Genomic DNA, 21,970 nt, shown 5'->3' with positions numbered 1-21,970 from the left:
AAAATTGCTTGCCCCTCCCCTCGGCTTGCCAAAATTGCTTGCCCCCCCCCCCTTTTGGCTCGCCAAGATTTCTTGCCCCCCCCCACCAATTTTACCCTCCCCAGGGCTCATAATTATTGCACAGCCACTAAATCACACTGCACTGCGCTTTTTTTTAGGTAAGCTTACAATGTCAATGACTGTATGATGTTGATGTTCTGTCGGTCGCCCCCACCCCAGCCTAACACTATGAAAATGTGCCAATTTGAACTGACTACTGCCAGATCATTCTTTTAGAGATATCATTTAGTAAATATAACAACACAAACCGCGATACCAGTCTTGATTGGTCTACCCAGAAATCCTGTAGATGTAGATTCCAGTAAACAAGATACGTGTAAATTATTGTATTAAATCGACTTCCAACTCGACCGCTTTGTTGTTGCTGCCGGCTCTGAGCAACAACTGTGCGGTACTTTTAGAATTTCAGCATATATGGTTTCAGCCAGCTCGACCAAACTTGAGCTCGTCCCTTTTCGTTTCACACTCTCTAGACATAGTAATCAAAAACACCATAAAAACAATTTAATTATACATTATTAGGCCTACATTGCTGTTCTTTTGGTAAGGCAAAACAAAAATGATTGGCCTCAAATTAAAAGAGCAGGGTAAATAAAGATTTTATTATTATATTTATTTACTAAAAGATAGTGATAGGCCTACACTTTATGAAACGGACACCAACTAAACATCTCAAAAAAGTAACTAACCCCCTTTAAATAATGACCATTATTCAAAATCGGGCGATTGTGTTACAAATCTGTAAAATGCGTTGGAAGCAGGTTTCATTGCTGCATATTTTGACACCTCATTAAATTTGTAGCAATTGATTAAATAGTGACGTCACAGCATTCATTTAAATCAATGCAACCCAAGATTTGAAAGTACTAGTACCTGTATTATGGAAGGAAATCTGTGTAATAATATCTAAGTGTTTTTTGTACTGCATGTAAGTGCAACTTTCAAATCTGGACCTCTCTACATTAAATTGACCGGTGTTTTATTGTTTTCTGGGCTATCGTATCAAAATGAGGTGTCCAAATGCGAGAAATAAACTCTGCTTCCAACACATATTTACAGATTTGTAATACAATATTCCCTTTTGAATAATGGCCATTATTTAAGGGGGTTAGTTACTTTTTTGAGATGTTTACTTTAGGCCTATACCATTTATATCTCTTTTCTTTTTTTCTCTCAAAAACAATATAAATGTTAATTCCTTAATGCCTATATTTATGCCTACAAGTGATTTGCCCCCATAACAAAGGCCTAAGAATATAATTATTATAACTGAGTGCAGAAATTGGTGACAAAATTAAATTTTAATTAATAAAATACATAGGTTATTATTATTACTTGTTTATATTAGTGGTGCAAATGTTGCCAGAAAACGTTTAAATATCGGGTATTATGGCTACCATATATAGGGCCTAAAGGGTATAAAACGTTTCAGTCATTAACAATGACATTCAAAAGAGTTTTTAAAAACTTACTGCAAAATATAAACATTAGTGAAGTGCCGTGACAAAATAGTTCTTTGACAACATTATGGACCGTTCACAAACACTTGTTAGGGGAGCTGATGCACAAAAGGGACCCTTAAAAGTTTTGACCCTCCTAAGGGGGGGGCCTGAAAAAAATGACCATGAATTTTCCTGGGAAAATTGAGTTTATATGCTTTTTTATGGGGTTGACCCATAATTTTCATGTCAAAATGGGGCCCTGAAATTTTTGAGATCTGAAGGGGGGGCGAAAAATTGTGCGATGATTTGTTTTTTGCATCTAGCCTTCATTTAAATGGCTTCATTAAATTGTGTACTTTCATTTTGAAAATGTTTCCAAATTCTCAGACATCCCCCTGCTCGCGCAAACATTTTGAAATTATGTCATCCTCCCCCTATCAAAATACCCTGGCGCCTCCCCTGCTCCTGACAAGACAGGATTTCTCATTTCAACCCGCTCTGAAAAGAAAACGGTTTGGATACCACACAGGTTTTATATAATATTTTCCTATAGTTTGACCCAATTGTTGCTACTAAAAACAGACTGAAATAGATTATTACTGTCATCATTACATGTACCGGTACCTTACAATGCTACACAATCTGGAGGTAAGTGATTTTTGGTACCGTACATATTTCATTTTGCTCACCATGGCTAACTCCACAGAAATGGTACATTTTCATAAATTTTAAAAGTTCATTCAATGCTTCCAAGTTATTGTTTCCTGGAAAGTAGACTAACAAAGCTTTCAGAAACCACTTTTGTTTTTTGCCTTGCACAATTTAATATATTTTTATGACAATTTGAAGTTTGGGGAACTGGAACAGATTTGTGTATCCCTAATTTTGCAGGAAATTGCTGATCTTGCTGAGTATTGCTGATCCCAGTGTACATGCACAAAAGATATGTATTAGTGGTTTAATATTAGCTTTGATATCTCTACTGCAATTCCAGAACAAAATTTAAACCCATCAGTAACATTATAAATGTACACTACGGCCTTCAAATGTGGGTATTGAAATGTCCCGTCTGTCACAGAAAAACATCAAAAAGTTGTTTATTTTCCATATTTTAATATATTTTTTGTTCAAAACTTAATTCGTATCTCATATCAAGTAGGCCTCATATAAAAAACAAAGTAAAATTGTTCACTGACATTTAGTATAGAAGATATTCCATCTCAAAATGTGTCCGTCTGTCACATTTTAGCATTCTTACCATGTACAATCAAATGGGGGGAAATTTTCAAGCCAGAAATTTTTGTTTTTTTACTTCAGATTCATATTCTGCACTAAATTTTGGCAAATAAAAAATGATTTAATGCTCATTTTGAAAATTAAAATTCCATCTGGCAGTCAATCCATTGTAAACACTAAAATTTGATCATTTTTATGGGTACTGGCTGTTTGAGGTTGACTCCCTTCGTATGAGAGGCCTCAAATGATGTTTAAGGTAATATTTTATCATGATTAGATGTTGTTTGTAATTTCTGTATGAAAATAAATCCCACAAAGTATATTTGAGCAACTCACCATTGCTCTAAAGATCACTGTAAAAATGTTCAAAAATGGTCCCGTCTGTCACGCCCCGCCTGTCACGATTTTTATGAGCCCAGGTATAAAAATCTCAGCTTTGTATTTTTTGAGTATGATGTTTACTGAGAGTTTATGTACCAATGTTTATTTTTGACAGCATTTTTCAATAAATCTCACTTGAGAACAGATAGAGTTTTGCAAGAATGTACTTTTTTTTTTTTAAATGGGTGATTTTTCCGTCCGTCTGTCACGCTGTATTTCAATTTGCAACCATACAGCCATTGAATCACTTGGTTTCATCTCGTGTGTTTTAAATTAAATTATGACATGTTCTCTTTGACTTGGAGTATAACAATTTGGGATATGTCTTGTAGATTTTTTTGTTGAGGCATTTGAAAAAAAAAGAGCCTATCTAAATGTCCCGTCTGTCACGCTGGAGTTAGCCACCATGTAGTCTGCATGTGTTCATAAGGGTCTGTGTAATGAGGGTAAAATGGGGAGGGGCAAGAAATTGTTGGACAGTCGAAAGGGGGGAAACAATTTTTGGCCAATATAATATACGGTACCGATTTGGAACGCCTAATTTCAATATGTTAAAGAGAAAAATAATGAGCTTTCACATACCAAAATCTGCATTTTGATGGGGTAAAGTGGGGGGATGTCGAGTCTGTTTATCAGATTGTGTCTTTCACAATTTGGTGATTGATTTGGTGAGGCTTGTGGATCCACATTTAGGCGTTGTGCCTGTGTGTAGCGTACTATAAGGGGCTGTGCAATAATTATGAGCCCCGGGGGGTAAAATTTCCAAATGGCTCGCCAAAAATCGCTTGCCCCCGGGCCCCTTGCGCATGCCAAATTTTGGGGATACCAATTTGTAAACCTTAAATGGTCTATATACATGTTGCGAGCGCAGCGAGCAGGAAAATTTCCTTATTTAGGGGGCCTAAGCGTTTCCATACTGTTTTCCTAAGCCTTTTTAGAGCGTTTTATTTAAAAGGCGCCCCATGAATATGTGCCAAAAATTGCTTGCCCCCCCCCTCGGCTTGCCAAAATTGCTTGCCCCCCCTTTGGCTCGCCAAAATTTCTTGCCCCCCAATTTTACCCTCCCCAGGGCTCATAATTATTGCACAGCCACTAAATCACACTGCACTGCGCTTTTTTTTTAGGTAAGCTTACAATGTCAATGACTGTATGATGTTGATGTTCTGTCGGTCGCCCCCACCCCAGCCTAACACTATGAAAATGTGCCAATTTGAACTGACTACTGCCAGATCATTCTTTTAGAGATATCATTTAGTAAATATAACAACACAAACCTCGATTCCAGTAAACAATTAAGATACGTGTAAATTATTGTAATCGACTTCCAACTCGACCGCTTTGTTGTTGCTGCCGGCTCTGAGCAACAACTGTGCGGTACTTTTAGAATTTCAGCATATATGGTTTCAGCCAGCTCAACCGGACTTTGGCGCGTCCCTTTTCGTTTCACACTCTCTAGACATAGTAATCAAAAACACCATAAAAACAATTTAATTATACATTATTAGGCCTACATTGCGGTTCTTTTGGTAAGGCAAAACAAAAATGATTGGCCTCAAATTAAAAGAGCAGGGTATATAAAGATTTTATTATTATATTTATTTACTAAAAGATAGTGATACACTTTATGAAACGGACACCAACTAAACATCTCAAAAAAGTAACTAACCCTCTTTAAATAATGACCATTATTCAAAATCGGGCGATTGTGTTACAAATCTGTAAAATGCGTTGGAAGCAGGTTTCATTGCTGCCTATTTTGACACCTCATTTAATTTGTAGCAATTGATTAAATAGTGACGTCACAGCATTCATTTAAATCAATGCAACCCAAGATTTGAAAGTACTAGTACCTGTATTATGGAAGGAAATCTGTGTAATAATATCTAAGTGTTTTTTGTATTGCATGTAAGTGCAACTTTCAAATCTGGACCTCACTACATTAAATTGACCGGTGTTTTGTTGTTTTCTGGGCTATCGTATCAAAATGAGGTGTCCAAATGCGCAGAAATAAACTCTGCTTCCAACACATATTTACAGATTTGTAATACAATATTCCCTTTTTGAATAATGGCCATTATTTAAGGGGGGTTAGTTACTTTTTTTGAGATGTTTACTTTAGGCCTATACCATTTATATCTCTTTTCTTTTTTTCTCTCAAAAACAATATAAATGTTAATTCCTTAATGCCTATATTTATGCCTACAAGTAATTTGCCCCCATAACAAAGCTAAGGCCTAAGAATATAATTATTATAACTGAGTGCAGAAATTGGTGACAAAATTAAATTTTAATTAATAAAATACATAGGTTATTATTATTACTTGTTTATATTAGTGGTGCAAATGTTGCCAGAAAACGTTTAAATGTCGGGTATTATGGCTACCATATATAGGGCCTAAAGGGTATAAAACGTTTCAGTCATAACAATGACATTCAAAAGAGTTTTTAAAAACTTACTGCAAAATATAAACATTAGTGAAGTGCCGTGACAAAATAGTTCTTTGACAACATTATGGACCGTTCACAAACACTTGTTAGGGGAGCTGATGCACAAAAGGGACCCTTAAAAGTTTTGACCCTCCTAAGGGGGGGGGGCCTGAAAAAAATGACCATGAATTTTCCTGGGAAAATTGAGTTTATATGCTTTTTTATGGGGTTGACCCATAATTTTCATGTCAAAATGGGGCCCTGAAATTTTTGAGATCTGAAGGGGGGGGGGGCGAAAAATTTTGCGATGATTTGTTTTTTTGCATCAGCCCCCCCCCCTCCCCCCTAACAAGTGTTTGTGAACGGTCGGCCCCTTAATGCTGGACTTGTTGCAGTGTGTTTTCATACGTTTTAAAACGTTTTCATGACCTTCATAAAACCCAACATTTAATGTTATTAAAACGTTTTTACCAAAATCCAAAATATAATATTAATATACATAAACCAAAGTATTCTACTTTGCATAAACGTTTTGCTTGCTGGGCGCTAAAAGACTCAAAAGGCGGATTATGCAATGTACTCTCGCATCATAATCATATAGGGGCCTACTGAGCTAGACCATTGTAAGGTTTGGAAATTGAATACCTGAGTGGAAGAAGGGCCCAACTCCAAGTGGAAGAAGGGCCCAACTCCAATTTTTTACAAAAATGAGTTAGACCCAGCATTTTATTGTCAGCAGACTGTTCTTCCTTGTGTGTGAAAAATGAGCCAAAATCCACTCTCTAAATAGTCTGCCACGTACATGGTTTTCATGGAAGAAAGGCCCAATTCCATGGAGTTGGGCCCTTCTTCCACAAATATTGGGTTAAAGAGGAATTTTGTTCATCCATGAAATCTGCTTTTCACTACAGCAAACTTTCTTGCTAATATACTACATGATTTCTACTTGTGCAATTAATGATAAATAAATAAATGTAGATATTTATATAGCGCTTTATACCGTAAACAGCCTCAAAGCGCTTTCCATTTATTCCGCCGTCATTAGAATATGTCGGAACCACGTTTGCAGCCTACAATTGGCGCAGGGTTCATCAGTACAACGACTGTGACAACTCCTAACAGCTTCCCATTGCACCTGGGTGGGGTGAGGCAAGCGAGGCAAAGCGCCTTGCCCAAGGGCGCAACACGGTGTTGGGACGGGGACTCGAACCCGTGCACATCAAGCAAGCTCTCAGATTATGAGTCCAAGGCCGTAACCACTGAGCCACCGTGCCCTGATCAGGGGGATGACACTCTATTTACGTGGTTTCTTTTCCAACGCTAAAAGATTACGAATTTTGGTGGTTTGTAAATGAAAAGTGTCCGCACTATCGATTGATTACGTAACTGTTATGAATAATTTATTAGTTTTCAATGCAATCGCCCTCGACCCATTAATACATATTATCTGTATTTATCAAAGTACTTGGAATAACAATCTGGTGAGTTCACTGAACTACGCCCAAATACTGATGGAGTTTTAATGGCGCTAATCCTCTCCATACACAGATGAACAAATACAATAGGAGAAGGTCAACACATATGACCTCCTATATGACATGTTATATGAGATGTACAACAACCTGAATATCATAAAGATCAGTGTTCGTTTGTGCATATGAACTGCATATTTACAATACTAAATATTACTCGTTATATATTATGTCAAATATTGGTATTATGACAACACGGTATATACATTGTATATAAAACGACTAATAGATCCTACTATCATGGCGTCAGGTCATTGGTTCATCATATCCCGTATGTTTCTTAAAATTCATTCATATTTGAGACAAATTTCTGTGCCCATTTTATAGGCGTACAGGTGGATCCGGTGTTTTTTGTCATTTTCATTTCTTTTTGATGAAAGAATTAAGGTTTTCCACTGCACGGAGGCCACTATGTGATACTAATTTAATGCTATTTGTAAATGAATGCGGATTCCCGGTTGTTGTTTTTCCACAGTGTGACAACTGTCCACCCATCCAGACAACATCATCACATAATAAAACGTCTGTATTTTTACGATGAGTAAATATTAAACTGAACTTTGCCTTGGAACATTGTGTAAGACGGTGTAAGATTTTGTGGGCGCCCTCAACATTATTATCCTCTTTGTATCCGTAAATGACATGGCATAGACTGTGTGAATTCTATGAAGACTAGGGGCCTACTTATACATGGGGTCATATCCATGGACACAAGTAACGATAATTGACAACACGATACGCGACTGTATTTAGGGAGGCTAACCACTAATAATTAATAATGCCGGGTAGGGCCTACTCCTGGGCGACTCGTGTGGGCAAGGACGCTTAGGACGGTGACCAAATGAGTCTCAAATTTCACCGGGGAGGGGCACTCAAGTATGATAATGTAGGCCTATACGCATGTGTGGCCAACTTTTTAAACACCCCCTAAAACGAGTTTTACCCTACCAGCAAATTTAGGATCAATAGGCCTAAGCTAACTTAATACACTAAAGGAAGTTTTGGATGAGAAAACGGACATTTTGATGAGAAACGGCCAAAATGGTGAGAATTTAAATTTTCTCATTCTTTTGGATGAGAAACTTCCTGGTGTGTGTGTCAATCATTATTGTCTTATTAAAATCCGGGACTTTTGTTGACCTGTGCTAGACTCCAGCACATGTTAATGACGCAAAGACAGTTGTGGTAACACCATGGTCGCAGACCTGCAAAAAAGCTCAAAAACAGATAGTAATGAAACCAGTTTTTATTTTCCTTGCTCTAGCGAGTTCACAGAGAAGGTGTTTCTAGTACAATGCAGCGTCGGACTCTAGCTGAGAGCGTAGCCTGAGTCCAAACGGACTCCAAGAAGGGCTCTCCATACACAAATGAACCGACACAAAGGAAAGTAGTCTCCTCCGTGACCAGCTTGATTTCGATGGAGCGAAACCAAATTGGCTGCAGAGGAGACGGGTAATTTTGCCATGCAAATGAGGTGAGTGCCCTCTCAAGAATAACTACTCTCTGCCCTGATGATTACCTAATTTATGTAGCTATTTATAACACAGAACTGGTACTTACAATATATTAGTGGAAGAAGGGCCCAACTCCAGCTCGTATAAAGACCTGTACCATTGCCATGGAAACATATATAATTTCGAATGTATAACAAGTATAATTTTTCAGGTGACTAACTTTGGAATTAAAAGTGCTCAAACCCATTACAGGTGAGCGTAGAAACAAATTCAAAGTATAGACCTCTGGAAAAGGCAACCGTTACTACTAGTTTCACAGCATACCCTCACTTACGATCATCGGGTATACCGATCATCAGACGGATAATTTGTCATGGTTTCAACTCAACACAAATGCATATACATGTATATACATTCTGTGGTGTCAAAACCAGGACAAACCTAGCCATTCCAACACAGTCTCTACTCCAAAAGTAGTCGAAAGTGCTCAACCACTATAAAAAAAAGTGGGGGCGTAATAATAACGAATGTATGTAATATTATATGTGTACATCCATATCAAAACAATGCACTTGTCGGCTGGTACATGTCTCTACTTAATAGCTAGGAATAAATACCAGACTTATCTCAAGTGGAGGTTACTTCAAACAGCCCAAAGCTACATGGTTTAAAAATACAGAAAACAATCCCAAACCATGTATTCCTAAACCATGTGACTTGGGGATGATTTGAAGTGGCCTCCACTTGAGATGAGCCTGGTATTTATTCCTAGCTATTAAGTAAAAGAGATATGTACCTGCCGACGAGTGCATCGTTTTGATATGGATGTACACATATGTTCATGTATTAAAAGGTCCCCTGAAGATGAAAACATTCTGTCTATCAAACTTTTCCTATTTTTGCTAAACGAATTAATCTGCACGAATTTTTTTGTACATAAACATTATTTAGCCACAGGTTTCCAGTGATATAAAAATCTCAACTTTTTTTTTGTGTTTTGAGAAAAGTGGGGGAGGGGGGGGGATAATGCTGTGGATCGCGAAATGCCCTTTTAATGCATTACTAAGATAAATATGATTATGCAAACGTAAATTTGTTTACCCATTCCAAATTCAATGTTCATTAAAAATAAAGGGCTGTGCAATTATTATGTGTCCCTCCGGGTGGTGAATTCTCAAAATGGTCTGCCAAAAATGTTTGCCCCCCTAGCCGTGCAAAAAAAAAAATCTTTGCCCACCCTTTTGACGTGCCGAAAAACCTTTGCTTGATTTAAAATCATTGATTTTTTTGAAGAAAAAAAAACCATGTGATTTAAATCGTGATTTATATCAAACAACCCTACATACAAAGCAGTTCCATTTGAACTACGGCTACGCCTTTACTGAGCAGCTAAAAAACCAATATAATTTAACAAATACTATACTAGAAAGCCAAATTTCTTGCATGGATTCGAAAATGACCAGAAAAAAGAAAAACACATTTCATTATTTTTGGCTTGATTTTTAATGAGGTAATATTGCGGAAAAATATTTTAATATTTAATATTAAAGCCTTAATGTACGATTTCCGTCAAATTTTAATTTCGTTATTCTTTATTGAAAATGTTGAAATGATATTAGCTGCCGGGAAAGGTTGCTGTCCATTTTAAGCTGAAATAACAATGTAAAGTGAAAGAAAACCCGCTGGTTATTTTGGCCATTTAACATGCAGTTCTATGGGAGGACATAAAGTCATAATCAAAAAAATTATGACTTTTTGTTGAACCTTGCTCTGTTGACCTAAAAAGACAGCAAATTTGGCCAGTTCCATTTAGGTGCAAGTTATGGTATGTGTAAATACAACTATGCAAAAAAAAAAAAAATAGGTTTGAAACAAATTAACTAATTTCATATTCTAATATTTTAATATTTAATATTTAAAACCGCGTGTTTGTGTTGTCCTTTTGAAAAATCATGCCGACCTATGCAAAGTATTGTTCAATTTTTAAAATTAATTCATACCATTCATAGATAGTCATACACTTGCTGTACGGCAAAATAAAGGCAAAGAACTAGCCAAAGGTGAAAAAATCTCTTGGAAAAGAAGCTGGAAAAGTAGTGAAATCTAACCAAATGAGATACCAGTTAATTTGCAATTTAAATCTAACATTATTTTTAGTCAACAAATTAAAACAATATTGTGATTAAAAAGTTTAATTTCAACACTACACTATTTTTCGCTCACCTGGAACGTTTTCACTAGTTCGACTAGCGTCTTCAGGAGATAGTGATCCTGTGATGTTCCAGGTGAGCGAAAAATAGTGTAGTGTTGAAGTTAAACTCTTTAATCATTTTATCTACCACTACGTATGAATATCCACGTCCACTCGTATAAATTAAAACAATAGTATTTTGAATACGGGTAAAATAATAAACACATCGTGTATTTATTTGTTATTTTGTTTATTTGTTTGCCACGCATCGTATTTCGTAGTACTTCATTCTTTAAAAAAAAGTTATTACATCCTTAAAAGGAGATGCTATGACCATGATACTTTCATTCACGTATAACGGTATAACCACACAATAAAAAATTGGCTACTCTGTTGGTTCTTATTTTGGCCATTTATTACACTACATGAACGTACGTACCTAGCACCAATTATAAAATGTGTTCACTGAAATGGCATTTGCCCAGTTTTAATTCCTAACTGAAAATAAAAACGTGATTATGTTTTTCAGACATAATCCAAGTTTTAGTTGTAGTATACAATTCAGTTAAATTTTGATTATAATAATGAACCAATGGTACCATGTCTAATGAAATACCCTCAAGTTCAAAAGAGGTCACCCAGCGCCTTGTGTTTTCGATTTTTCCAGGCGAGCTGATTAAGGAGAGCTGTTCTTTAAGGAAAAGTACATGACCAAGCTGTTAAGGAGAGTAGTGGATGAGCGAGGACAGCCCAGAATCTAAAGGCTTTTTTCTCAGTTATAAAAATATGCATGTGTTATCTTGAATTGAGTAAAACCTATCAATAGATACATTTCAAGTATGTTTTACTGATACTTTAATAGTCATAATTTGCAAATAAAACTTCTGAGAAACTATTGGAAGAACTAATAAAAAACAGCTCACCTGGTTGCAATTAAAGGAAGTGATTTATAAACTCACGGCAAAAGCAATTATAATGAAAGACAAAGATAAAGACAATTTATCGCGTCTGACGTCATCTGTCAATCAAACTCGAACACGGTTTGTTTACAAGTGACGTGATGATGACTTGCTGAACGCGGATTTATAACCGGGCGCCGTATTGTTAATTTCGCACCTTGAAACATGCAAACCATCTCAAAAGTTAGGTCTTTATAGTAGGAAACTTTCTTTGGTGAAGGCACCATGTCCACAATGGTGAGTGCGCATGCGCGGAGCAGTGTGGTTGTCTCTGAACATCGCTGGAGATTTCCTGCTCCCATATTACATCCTTTTGGCCAAATTGTCATCTTTTAGTCACATAATCTGGTTTAACTAAGCTATTTATCAACTTATAGCTGATTGTGCTTTTTATATTGTCGTCTTGACGGGTGTTACAGACGATTTTCTTTGAACTTTTCTTGAGGCTTGTCGATCTTGGAATCGCACGTAAACATACGGGACCCTTTACATCTGGTTCGTACTCGAGCATTGCAATGGAGTGCTAAATCGTGCAGATAGCTGGCGCAGCGTGGTTCGGACATCTGTTTTGGTGCTGGGTGACGCCCCTTGAGGCTTTATTGACCCATTATGTTCCCTTGGAGAACTGTGAGTATCGGTTTACTTATTTTAGCAATCTGTTTACTGCTTGACCATGGCGGGAATTGTGTCGGATTTGAAGTGGAAAACAAAATGGAGGTCATCCGACATGGCGAGTCTAGCCGAGTAAACCCAGCTATTGGAACTGTTATAGTCAATAGTCAACATACTGCAGTTACTGTCCGTTTTCCTATACACAATACACAGTGCTCTTTCCCATTGACGCGTGACCTCTACAAATAGCCCTACGTTAAAAGTATGGGGATATGACTAGTTAACGTCGCTGTGTGAAAAATAACCGGCCAATATTAAAAGTACTCTTCTAAAGTTCTAGAAAATATAGTTTTTTAACATGTCCTAAATTTTAGCTAATTTAGATGTTTGGAAATATTCGTACTTTGGTGTTTTAGTTAATGTTATAGGTAATAGTACATTGCCTAGTTAACGTCGCTGTGTGAAAAATAACCGGCCAATATTAAAAGTACTCTTCTAAAATTCTAGACAATATCGTTTTGTAACATGTCCTAAATTTTTAGCTAATTTAGGTGTTTGGAGAGGGTCGTACTTTTGTGTTTTAGGAAGGATATGTAAACGACAGAAAACAACAAAAATATGAAGAAATTATTTCCAAACCGTGTTAAGTCAACAATCATTATGTTGCTCATTTTCAAGAATGCTGGTTTACAAAAAGCACGCCATTGTCTCATTTCGTGAACAAAGCTACACATACCATTGTTTCCTTTCGTTTCCTTTATAATCGGTTACCCAACTGAAGCTATAATACAAACTTTATTGCGATATCGCACATGAAAACAGTCACATGTGCACAGCCAGAGAAGATCCGATTTAATCAGTTGAGCTGTTTCAATGAGTGTTATCTTGGTTTAATAGCTTTTAATGGGGTTAAGTCCTGCAAAGGTCGAGATGAATTCTACTGTAGACATGACTGCATCATGAGAGTATGCATACTGGAGAATTCAAACAATTACACCAAAATGGTACAATGATACTATAATAATCTGAATGAGTCAAACACTATAAGAGTGTTAAATGACACAGGTTATCAGTTGTCATGCTTGTTTGATTACCTAACTGGAATTGGCCTCACACCAAATATGATTACATCCTTCAAATACAAATACCTACCAATACCAATTATTCTGTATCGTAAACGTAACAAAATGAATTGTGGTAAGAATGTTGTAGTGTATTTATGCTTATTGATACTGATGCAATCCGGAGACACTGAACCGAACCCGGGGCCTGGGCCTGTTTCCAAAGATGATCGTGATGCAAGTTGCTCTAAATTTCCATGCATCATCTGCCAAGACCCCTGCACTTGGACCAAAGAGCTGTCCAGTGCGATGAATGTGACGGTTGGTTCCACACACAATGTATGAGCATGAACCGTCATGTATGAGGCTCTTGGTGATTCAAATGTCTCCTGGATATGCTGCAGTTGTGGTATGCCCAATTACAGTACCTCCCTCTTCTCACAGTGGTCAATGAACATGTCTAATAGTTTTTCTCGGTTGGAAAACCTAAGTAGTGATGGTGCACCGTTAAGTCCACCAATGGCATCGTCGTCTCCCAAACAACCTCAAAAACAGGGTGATAAACAGCAACTACCCATAAACCAAAACAGGAAACCCCAATCAACACGATCCCGGGACACGATCAAAGGTTAAAAGACCTTTGAAAGTGTTGGTTATTAATTTTGGCAGTTACAAAACAAAGTGGCAGATTTTGCTGCTTGTTTGGACAGTCATAAACCCGATATTGTCATCGGTAGTGAGACATGGATCAACCCCTCTGTGAAAAGCGAGGAACTCATCCCTGCAGGTTACACAGCTTTCAGAAAGGACAGGAAGATTCCTATGGAGGAGTCATTATTGTTCTTAAAATGACCTAATCGGTGCTCATAGGATCGATCTTGATACTGCTTGCGAGGTAGTTTGGACTCAGAGAAAACTTGTTGGATGTAAGAACTTGATAATAGGATCATTTTATAGAACACCTGATAAAAAGGATCTCAATTATCTTAATTTGTTGTATGATTCCTTGGCAAAAATCAGAAGATCGAGAAATGATCATATTTGGTTGGGGGGGGCTTCAACTTGGGTGATATACAGTGGAATTCTCAATCTGTGCGTCAAGGTTCCCCAGTCAAAAACATCTGTCACCAGATGATAGATCTTGCAAATGACTTCAATCTTGAACAAATGGTGACGGAACCCACCCGTAAAAACAACATTTTGGATCTGTTCTTCACCACCAATGCTACGCTCGTTGAAAAGTCCATTGTGATTCCCGGAATGAGTGATCACGATGGGATCGCTATGTTGATCATCAATACCTCTCCCAAACGTAACAAACAGAAACCGCATAAAGCCTATTTATATAATAAAGCCGATATGCCTGGTATTAAAGACGAGCTCAACAGGTTTAGCAATGAGTTTTGCAATAAGTCTCACACAAGTGGTATGTCTCTGTAGAAGAGATGTGGTCAGAATTCAAATCACATCTGAATACTACAATGGATAAATACATACCATCCAAGATCATGAGCAAGCAAAATAAGTCTCCTTGGATAAGTCCCACAATAAAACGTATGCAAAGGCGTAAACAAAGAGCCTATAACAAGGCCCGTAAAAGTGGTAATAGCTCTGACTGGGACAATTTCACATCAATAAGAAAGGACACACACAAAGTGACCAAATTCTCATATAGAAAATATGTGAGAGACGTTTGTCTGGATTCCAAAAAGCAATTCTGGTCCTTTATTAAAAACATCTCTAAGGACTCCACTGGTATTTCAGCACTAAAAGACCATGGTGCTCTAGTGTCAGACAACAAACAGAAGGCTGACATCCTGAATAACCAATTTTGCTCAGTATTCACACAGGAGGACATTCATTCTACACCTAATATTGCTCAAAATACAACACCACCTATTGAAAACATCACTATCCACACGCCAGGGATTGAGAAGCTTCTGAAAGACTTAAATCCGAACAAAGCCGCAGGGGTTGATGGCATATCCCCCAGAATTCTTAAAGAAGCAGCTCATGAACTGGCGCCAATACTCTCTAAGATTTTCCAAGCATCACTAGATACAGGTGAACTTCCTTTAGATTGGCGTAATGCCAACATCTCCCCGATTTATAAAAACGGTGATAGAACCCGAGCGGAGAACTATAGACCAGTCTCCCTCACATCAGTGTGCTGTAAAGTTTTAGAACATGTACTTCACTCACAGATAATGAAACACTTGGACACCTACAACATACTCAATAAATTTCAACATGGATTCAGACGAGGCCATTCCTGTGACTCCCAACTTATACAAACTATGCATGACCTTTTCTTTTCTTTCGACGAACGCATACAGACGGACATGATAATAATGGACTTTGTGAAGGCGTTCGACACTGTACCCCACCATCGTCTTCTACTTAAATTACAGCATCATGGTATAACCGGTAACACAAATAGATAGATCTCAACTTTTCTTCAGAACAGACAGCAACGAGTCGTAGTGGGGGAGAACATTCACAATGGGTTAAGGTTCAATCAGGAGTTCCACAGGGTACAGTGCTCGGACCACTTTTATTTTAGTTTACATCAACGACCTACCAGACAATATCATTTCGACTGTGCGTTTATTTGCGGACGACTGTGTTTTGTACTCCAATATAACATCGACCAAGGACGCCACCAGACTACAGGACGACTTAAACAAATTATCTGAATGGGAAAGGAAATAGCAAATGCGATTCAACCCGCAGAAATGCTTTGTCCTCAGAGTTTCTAATTCAAAAACACCCATTGTCTCCAGTTATAGTCTAGAGGGTACAATCCTGCAAGAAACATCATCTCATTCGTACCTCGGCTTTGAAATCTCAAACGACCTTAAAAGGAACTTACACATGTATAGCTAAAATCACCTCATCCGCAATAAAATCATCGGTTTCATCAAGAGAAATCTTCACTCATGCACCAAAAATACAAAAGCAGTCGCTTATCTCACACTGGTTAGACCGACGGTTGAGTATTGCTCAAGCGTATGGGACCCATACACCAAAGAACACATACATGAGATAGGCAAAATACATAGAAGGGCTGCTCGCATGGTGACGGGTGATTATGACAGAGCTACTAGTGCTTCAGGACTCATACGGGAACTCAACTGGGAAATGCTATCGACCAGAAGAAAGATTTCGCGGGTCAATACACTTCACAAAGCCTTGGGGGGTCACCTGGCCCTTCCGGTGTCAGACTACCTGCGCCCAGCTAATCGCCAGACTAGGAGATCGTCCAGCAGCTCATACATTCAAATATCAGCTTGAACAGAAGCTTTCAAAAACTCATTTGTGCCCCGCACACCGACATCGCCTGGCTAATAATTATTTGGTGCAGCAGTGACATTAAGATGAATACACGGGATCGATACACGTGAATTGCTATGCACGATTTTGATATCAGACGAAAATCTTCGGATACTGAGTTAGAAAATGATGAATATCTCCCGTAAATGAATTTTTCTCAAGAAACCAGATGTGGTCTCATACACTTGAAAATACGTGTTGAACAGATATTATAGTCGTTAGCGTGCGCTTTGAAAATTGGCCGTGCGCTTTGAAGTCAAAATTTGACCAAGACTCTCAATTTTATATTGCGTTGGTCTTGTATGGACTACAGCGCACAGCAGGCTATAGCGGCACTCACTCAAGTGGAGAGAGTATAACCATTGACCGCAATGTCGTATACAAGCTTGCTCACAGAGCGAGAAATCAATTACCCCGTCTATGTCAGTAGCCTTAGTCAGGTCACTTCGCTAATAATATGCATCTCATAAGGTCCGAATAAAATGGTCATGGGTGGCTGTGGATTTAACCTACCATGGCGATTTCTTCTATGAAGATATCGGGGCGATGTCACTGTGCCCCGCACAATAAAGGACTGGAATAATCTGCCATCCACCATCCAGACCATCGAAGACAACAAGCACTTCAAAGAAAACATTACAGTCTTCTTCAACGAAGAAGACACTCAAACCAGAGACTAAAGCGCCTACTTGCGCACTCACACCCTTTTCGTCTGGTTCCATTCACGGGACGTTGAAAAGTATCCTGAAGAAGAAGAAGAATGCCAAGAAAAACTGCTTTTTGCCTTGTAAAAGTATGTAATTTTTCGCCATTTGCTGCTATTCCTTTTCTCCGATCAGCACCAGATAGATCGGTCTTCCTTTTACGCGCTGATTAACCGGTGTAAACCAATCAAGGATCGTAATTGACAGTGACATCAGACGCGATAAATTGTTTTTATCTCTGTCTTTAATTATAAGGCGAGCTGTGGCCGAGTGAAAGCTGCAGCTTTCCTCAAAACAAAAAGGCCTGATGCGGTGATATGGCAACTCAAGACAGACTGCATATTACATCATTTCTAAAGCAGTGTCGTGGCTGTAATCTGCCTAAATTGTTCAACCAGTAAAGGGTAAGGGCTGTGCAATAATTATTCCTCCCCGAAGCAGGATTTTCGAACAGCCTGCCAAAATGGCTTGCCCCCCCTCTCGGCCTGCCAAAAATCGCTTGCCCCCCCTCTCGGCCCGCCAATTGATCTTTGCCCCCCCTTAACATGCCAAATTTTTGGGATCCCAATTTTCAAACCTTAAAATGGTCTTGATATATGTTGCGAGCGCAGCGAGCAGGAAAATTTGCATATTAAAGCGTTTCCGCACTGTTTCCTAAGCCTTTTAGAGCGTTTTATTTAAAAGACGCCCCATGAATGTGTGCCAAAAATCGCTTTGTCCCCCCCTCTCGGCTGGCCAAAATTGCTTTCCCCCTCCCCCTTTTGGCTCGCCAAAAATTTCTTGCTCACCCCCCAATTTTACCCTCCCCAGGGCTCATAATTATTGCACAGCCCCCAAGACTCATACAATCATGAATTGACATATAGAATCTTGTGCTTATAGTTGGGCGCAGCAGTGACTGATGCATGCTTATGTGAAGCGAGTCTTAGAGGGTAAGTTAGGACTTTACCGATGTGCGCATACAATGCCATGCGAGCCCTTGTTCTGTCCAGATTAGACTATGCCAACTCACTCTTAATTGGATGCAACTCTAGCAACATCACCCGCCTTCAGAGATTGCAGAACAGGGCTGCTCGCATAATCTTCCAAGTTGCTCGCCGCCATTCTACAACTCCTCTTCTTGCTAGTCTTCATTGGCTCCCAGTTAAAGATAGAATCGCCTTCAAGACACTTTTGTACATTTTCAAGTCACTTAATGATCAGGCTCCTTCATACCTCACAGACTGCATTACCATATATGAATCAGGTAGACCAGGTCTACGATCTGCTGCAGACACCACACGTCTTGTCATCCCTCGGAATCACCGGGTGGTTGGTGGTGGGGCTTTCAGCATTGCTGGTCCCAAACTTTGGAACAACTTGCCATCATCCATACGGTCATGTCCCACTGTCAGCAGTTTCAAGAGCCATCTTAAGACTCATTTGTTCACCTCATAAGATTTTTTGTTGTTGGTTTCCTCTTTTCTTTTTGTGTAAAGTGCTATGTTCATATTCCTTGAATTTGTAATAGTGCTATATAAGTGCTGGTATTATTATTATTATTATTATTATAATGCTTGCCACTTGTAGGTAAAATTGAACAAAGTATAGCAAAGTAATTTTGAGGCCTGCTCTCAAGTTTAGTGAAACTTGTTTAGTGAAGCCTTCAATGTTTCAAAATTCACATTTAAGGGGAGGCGATCTTTTGTGCGTAATTATAGAGGGCCAGGATTCACTCTATCATTATAAAAATATTTGAAGAAATCAAAGAGCCCCAGGAATAAAAATTGAAGTGTAATTCATGCCAGACACAATTTCTTTTAATGACAAAAACCAAACGTTTTATACCAATTTTGAATTTAGCCTGAATCCGTAAATATGGTACCTCTTGTCCTTTTTTAGGTCAAGGCTGTTTTGACCATTATGCAGCGAACCATTATTGAAGCTATTTCACAAACATGTTCAAAACACTCTAGATAAAGAATGTGGCCATATACTGCTGAAATATCTTTTGTTGATTTCGAATGATGTCTTAACGTCGTAAATTTTAAGGTCAAATTCCTAAAATCAAAACAAAACATTGCGATGCAGATATTCCCCAACTTATGCAATTTCATCATCGTATCAGTGTCTTTATTATTTGTTTGAGGCCTTTTCCAAACATAAGTGCTATTTATGCATAAAACTGCCAATCTATCTTTACAAAATGCATCATTCCACGCGTGGGATCGTTGGTTCGAGTCCCATTGAAGCCTGTGGAAACTTTTCAAAATTCATGATCGCATTCCGAAATGAGTAACTTGTCGGCAAATCGTGTATCGTATCCTTAAAGGAGCTACTTTGAATAAAAACGTAAATTGTCTTGAAGTTACTTTACTGTGTGAAGTCCTTGTTACAAAATTAACATTTGAAAGGCTTCTCTTTCGTGTGAATACGTTCATGTGCTTTCAAGTTACTTGACCGTGTGAAACCCTTGTTACAAAATGTACATTTGAAAGGCTTCTCTTTACTATGAATACGTTCATGTGCTTTCAAGTTATGTGACAATGAAAAGCCTTTGCCACAAAAGCTACATTTGAAAGGCTTCTCTCCAGTATGAATACGTTCATGTGTCTTCAAGTTACTTGACTGTGTAAAGCCTTTGTTACAAAATGGACATTTGAAAGGCTTCTCTTTAGTATGTATACGTTCATGTTTCTTCAAGTCACATGAGTCCCTGAAGTCTCTGTTACAAAATGAACATTTAAAAGGCTTCTCTGTATTGTGAATATGCCTAATGTGTTTTTTCAAACTACTTCCTTGAGTGAATCCTGTGTTACAAAATGTACATTTAAAAGGCTTCTCTTTAGTATGAGTAAGTTCGTGGTCCTTCAAGTGATGTGACAATGAAAATCCTGTGCCGCAAACTTTACATTTGTAAGGTTTCTCTCCAGTGTGAATACGTTCGTGGCATTTCAAGTTACCTTTCTCTGTAAATCCTTTGTTACAAAATGTACATTTATAAGGCTTCACTTGAGTGTGAACACGTTTGTGTATTGTTAAATTACCTGCCTGACTGAAGCCTTTATTACAAATTTTACATTTAAAAGGCTTCTCTTTGGTGTGAACACGTTCATGTACTAACTTACTTGAGCGAGAGAAGACTTTGTTACAAAATTTACATTTGAAAGAGGCTACAACTTTCTTACGACTGGATATAGAGACAGGTTTACTCTGTAGGGAACATGACACATGATCCTTTCCACTGATCCAATCCTTTTGTGTGTCACTCTGTTTCTTTAGCTTAGAAATGTCGGCACTTCCTTTTGTTATTGTAGAGGGTTTCTTTCCATTTTGGCATTTCCTCTTGACCTGTGTGGATTGTAAAATGGAAACGGGTTCACTCTGGAAGTCATATGACACATGACCCTTCCCACTGATTTGATTCTTTAATTGTGTGTCATCAAAGTTCTTCAGCTTAGAATTCTCTTTTGTGTCTGTTGAGGTTTTCTTTCCATCTTGGCATTTCCTGTTGACCTGAGTGGATTGTTCATACCTACACATCATTGCTGCTCTGTCTTCGTTTCTCTGCCTTGCCTCCTTCTTTCTTTGTAGCAACATTTTTCTACGAAGTACGCTTCGTTTTGCCTTCTGTATCTTGGGAATAGGTACATACACCACTGTGCTCTTGTAGTCATACCAATAAGGGCGAATCCGCATTTCATGATGCCTTATATGGAACAAATATCTAAACACATCGTTGTAGAATCTCCTTCCACAGTATTGACATACGTGGGGCATAAGGTAGTCCCACTCTCGTGGACGTCTTTCAACTCTTTTGCCATTGTCTGTAATAATGGAAAATTGTGAAACATATGAGTTTTGAGTTCCTATTGCAATAAAATTAAAATAAAAAGTAATATGTGAAAGTACAGCACGAATGAGCCGTAAATTCCCTAAATTGTATTCTGAGTTACAGTGTAAACTGTGACTGCAGGTCGTATTCATCGGCATCTCTAGCTGGCGCGACATCTATCTCATTTTGATAGTCAAACACCAATCAATAATCCTATTGTTGAAGAGGATAATTAGCTTCTAACTTAGATGGCAATAGAATTTTTAATAGCTCTGGTCTTTGTTTGCTTTGGCTAAATCCTGTTCAAGTGGTGGGTTACCAGGCATTGTAGCTGTATAGGTATGTATAACCAACAATTAACAATGAGAGAACTTTCTTGAACCTCGTTGACTTGGGGATGATTTGATATGACTGCCAATTATGACTGTTTGATATTTATTGCCAGCAATGTGGAAAAAGAGACACACGTAGAAACGAAAAAAACCTCTACCATTTTGTTGAAGGAGCAAAGTTCAACAAACCAGAACCCCGCTACTGGATATCGTTTGATGTCAAATAATATACCATTTTAAAGCTTATTATGTATATTTTCTAAACACGAAATAAAACAATTTTGACCGGGGAGGAATTTCAGGCTCATTTGCCGTGACACGTTACATAATGAATATTGCCACCTTGGTGTATGAAATTCTGATGTAATGTTCCTCCTGACCAGCGGCGGCACCACAGCCCCCCCTATGATTTGCAAAAAAGAGGCAAAGGAA

The 21,970-nt window shown here is 38.2% G+C and overlaps 1 protein-coding gene across 1 annotated transcript in view; it reads right to left on the bottom strand.

Moving 5' to 3' along the window:
- LOC140140587 (uncharacterized) overlaps nt 1-21,970 on the bottom strand; it is a 51,803-nt gene that overhangs the window by 5,227 nt on the left and 24,606 nt on the right. The window contains 2 exon segments of the mRNA XM_072162344.1: nt 13,784-13,887; nt 19,777-21,198. Of these exon segments, the coding sequence (XP_072018445.1) occupies nt 13,784-13,887; nt 19,777-21,198 (1,526 nt within the window).

Source organism: Amphiura filiformis, chromosome 19 (assembly GCF_039555335.1).
Source record: "Amphiura filiformis chromosome 19, Afil_fr2py, whole genome shotgun sequence".
NCBI classification, from domain to species: Eukaryota; Metazoa; Echinodermata; class Ophiuroidea; order Amphilepidida; family Amphiuridae; genus Amphiura; species Amphiura filiformis.
Note: the sequence above shows the minus strand (reverse complement) of the source record. Positions and strands in the feature narration are given on the sequence as shown.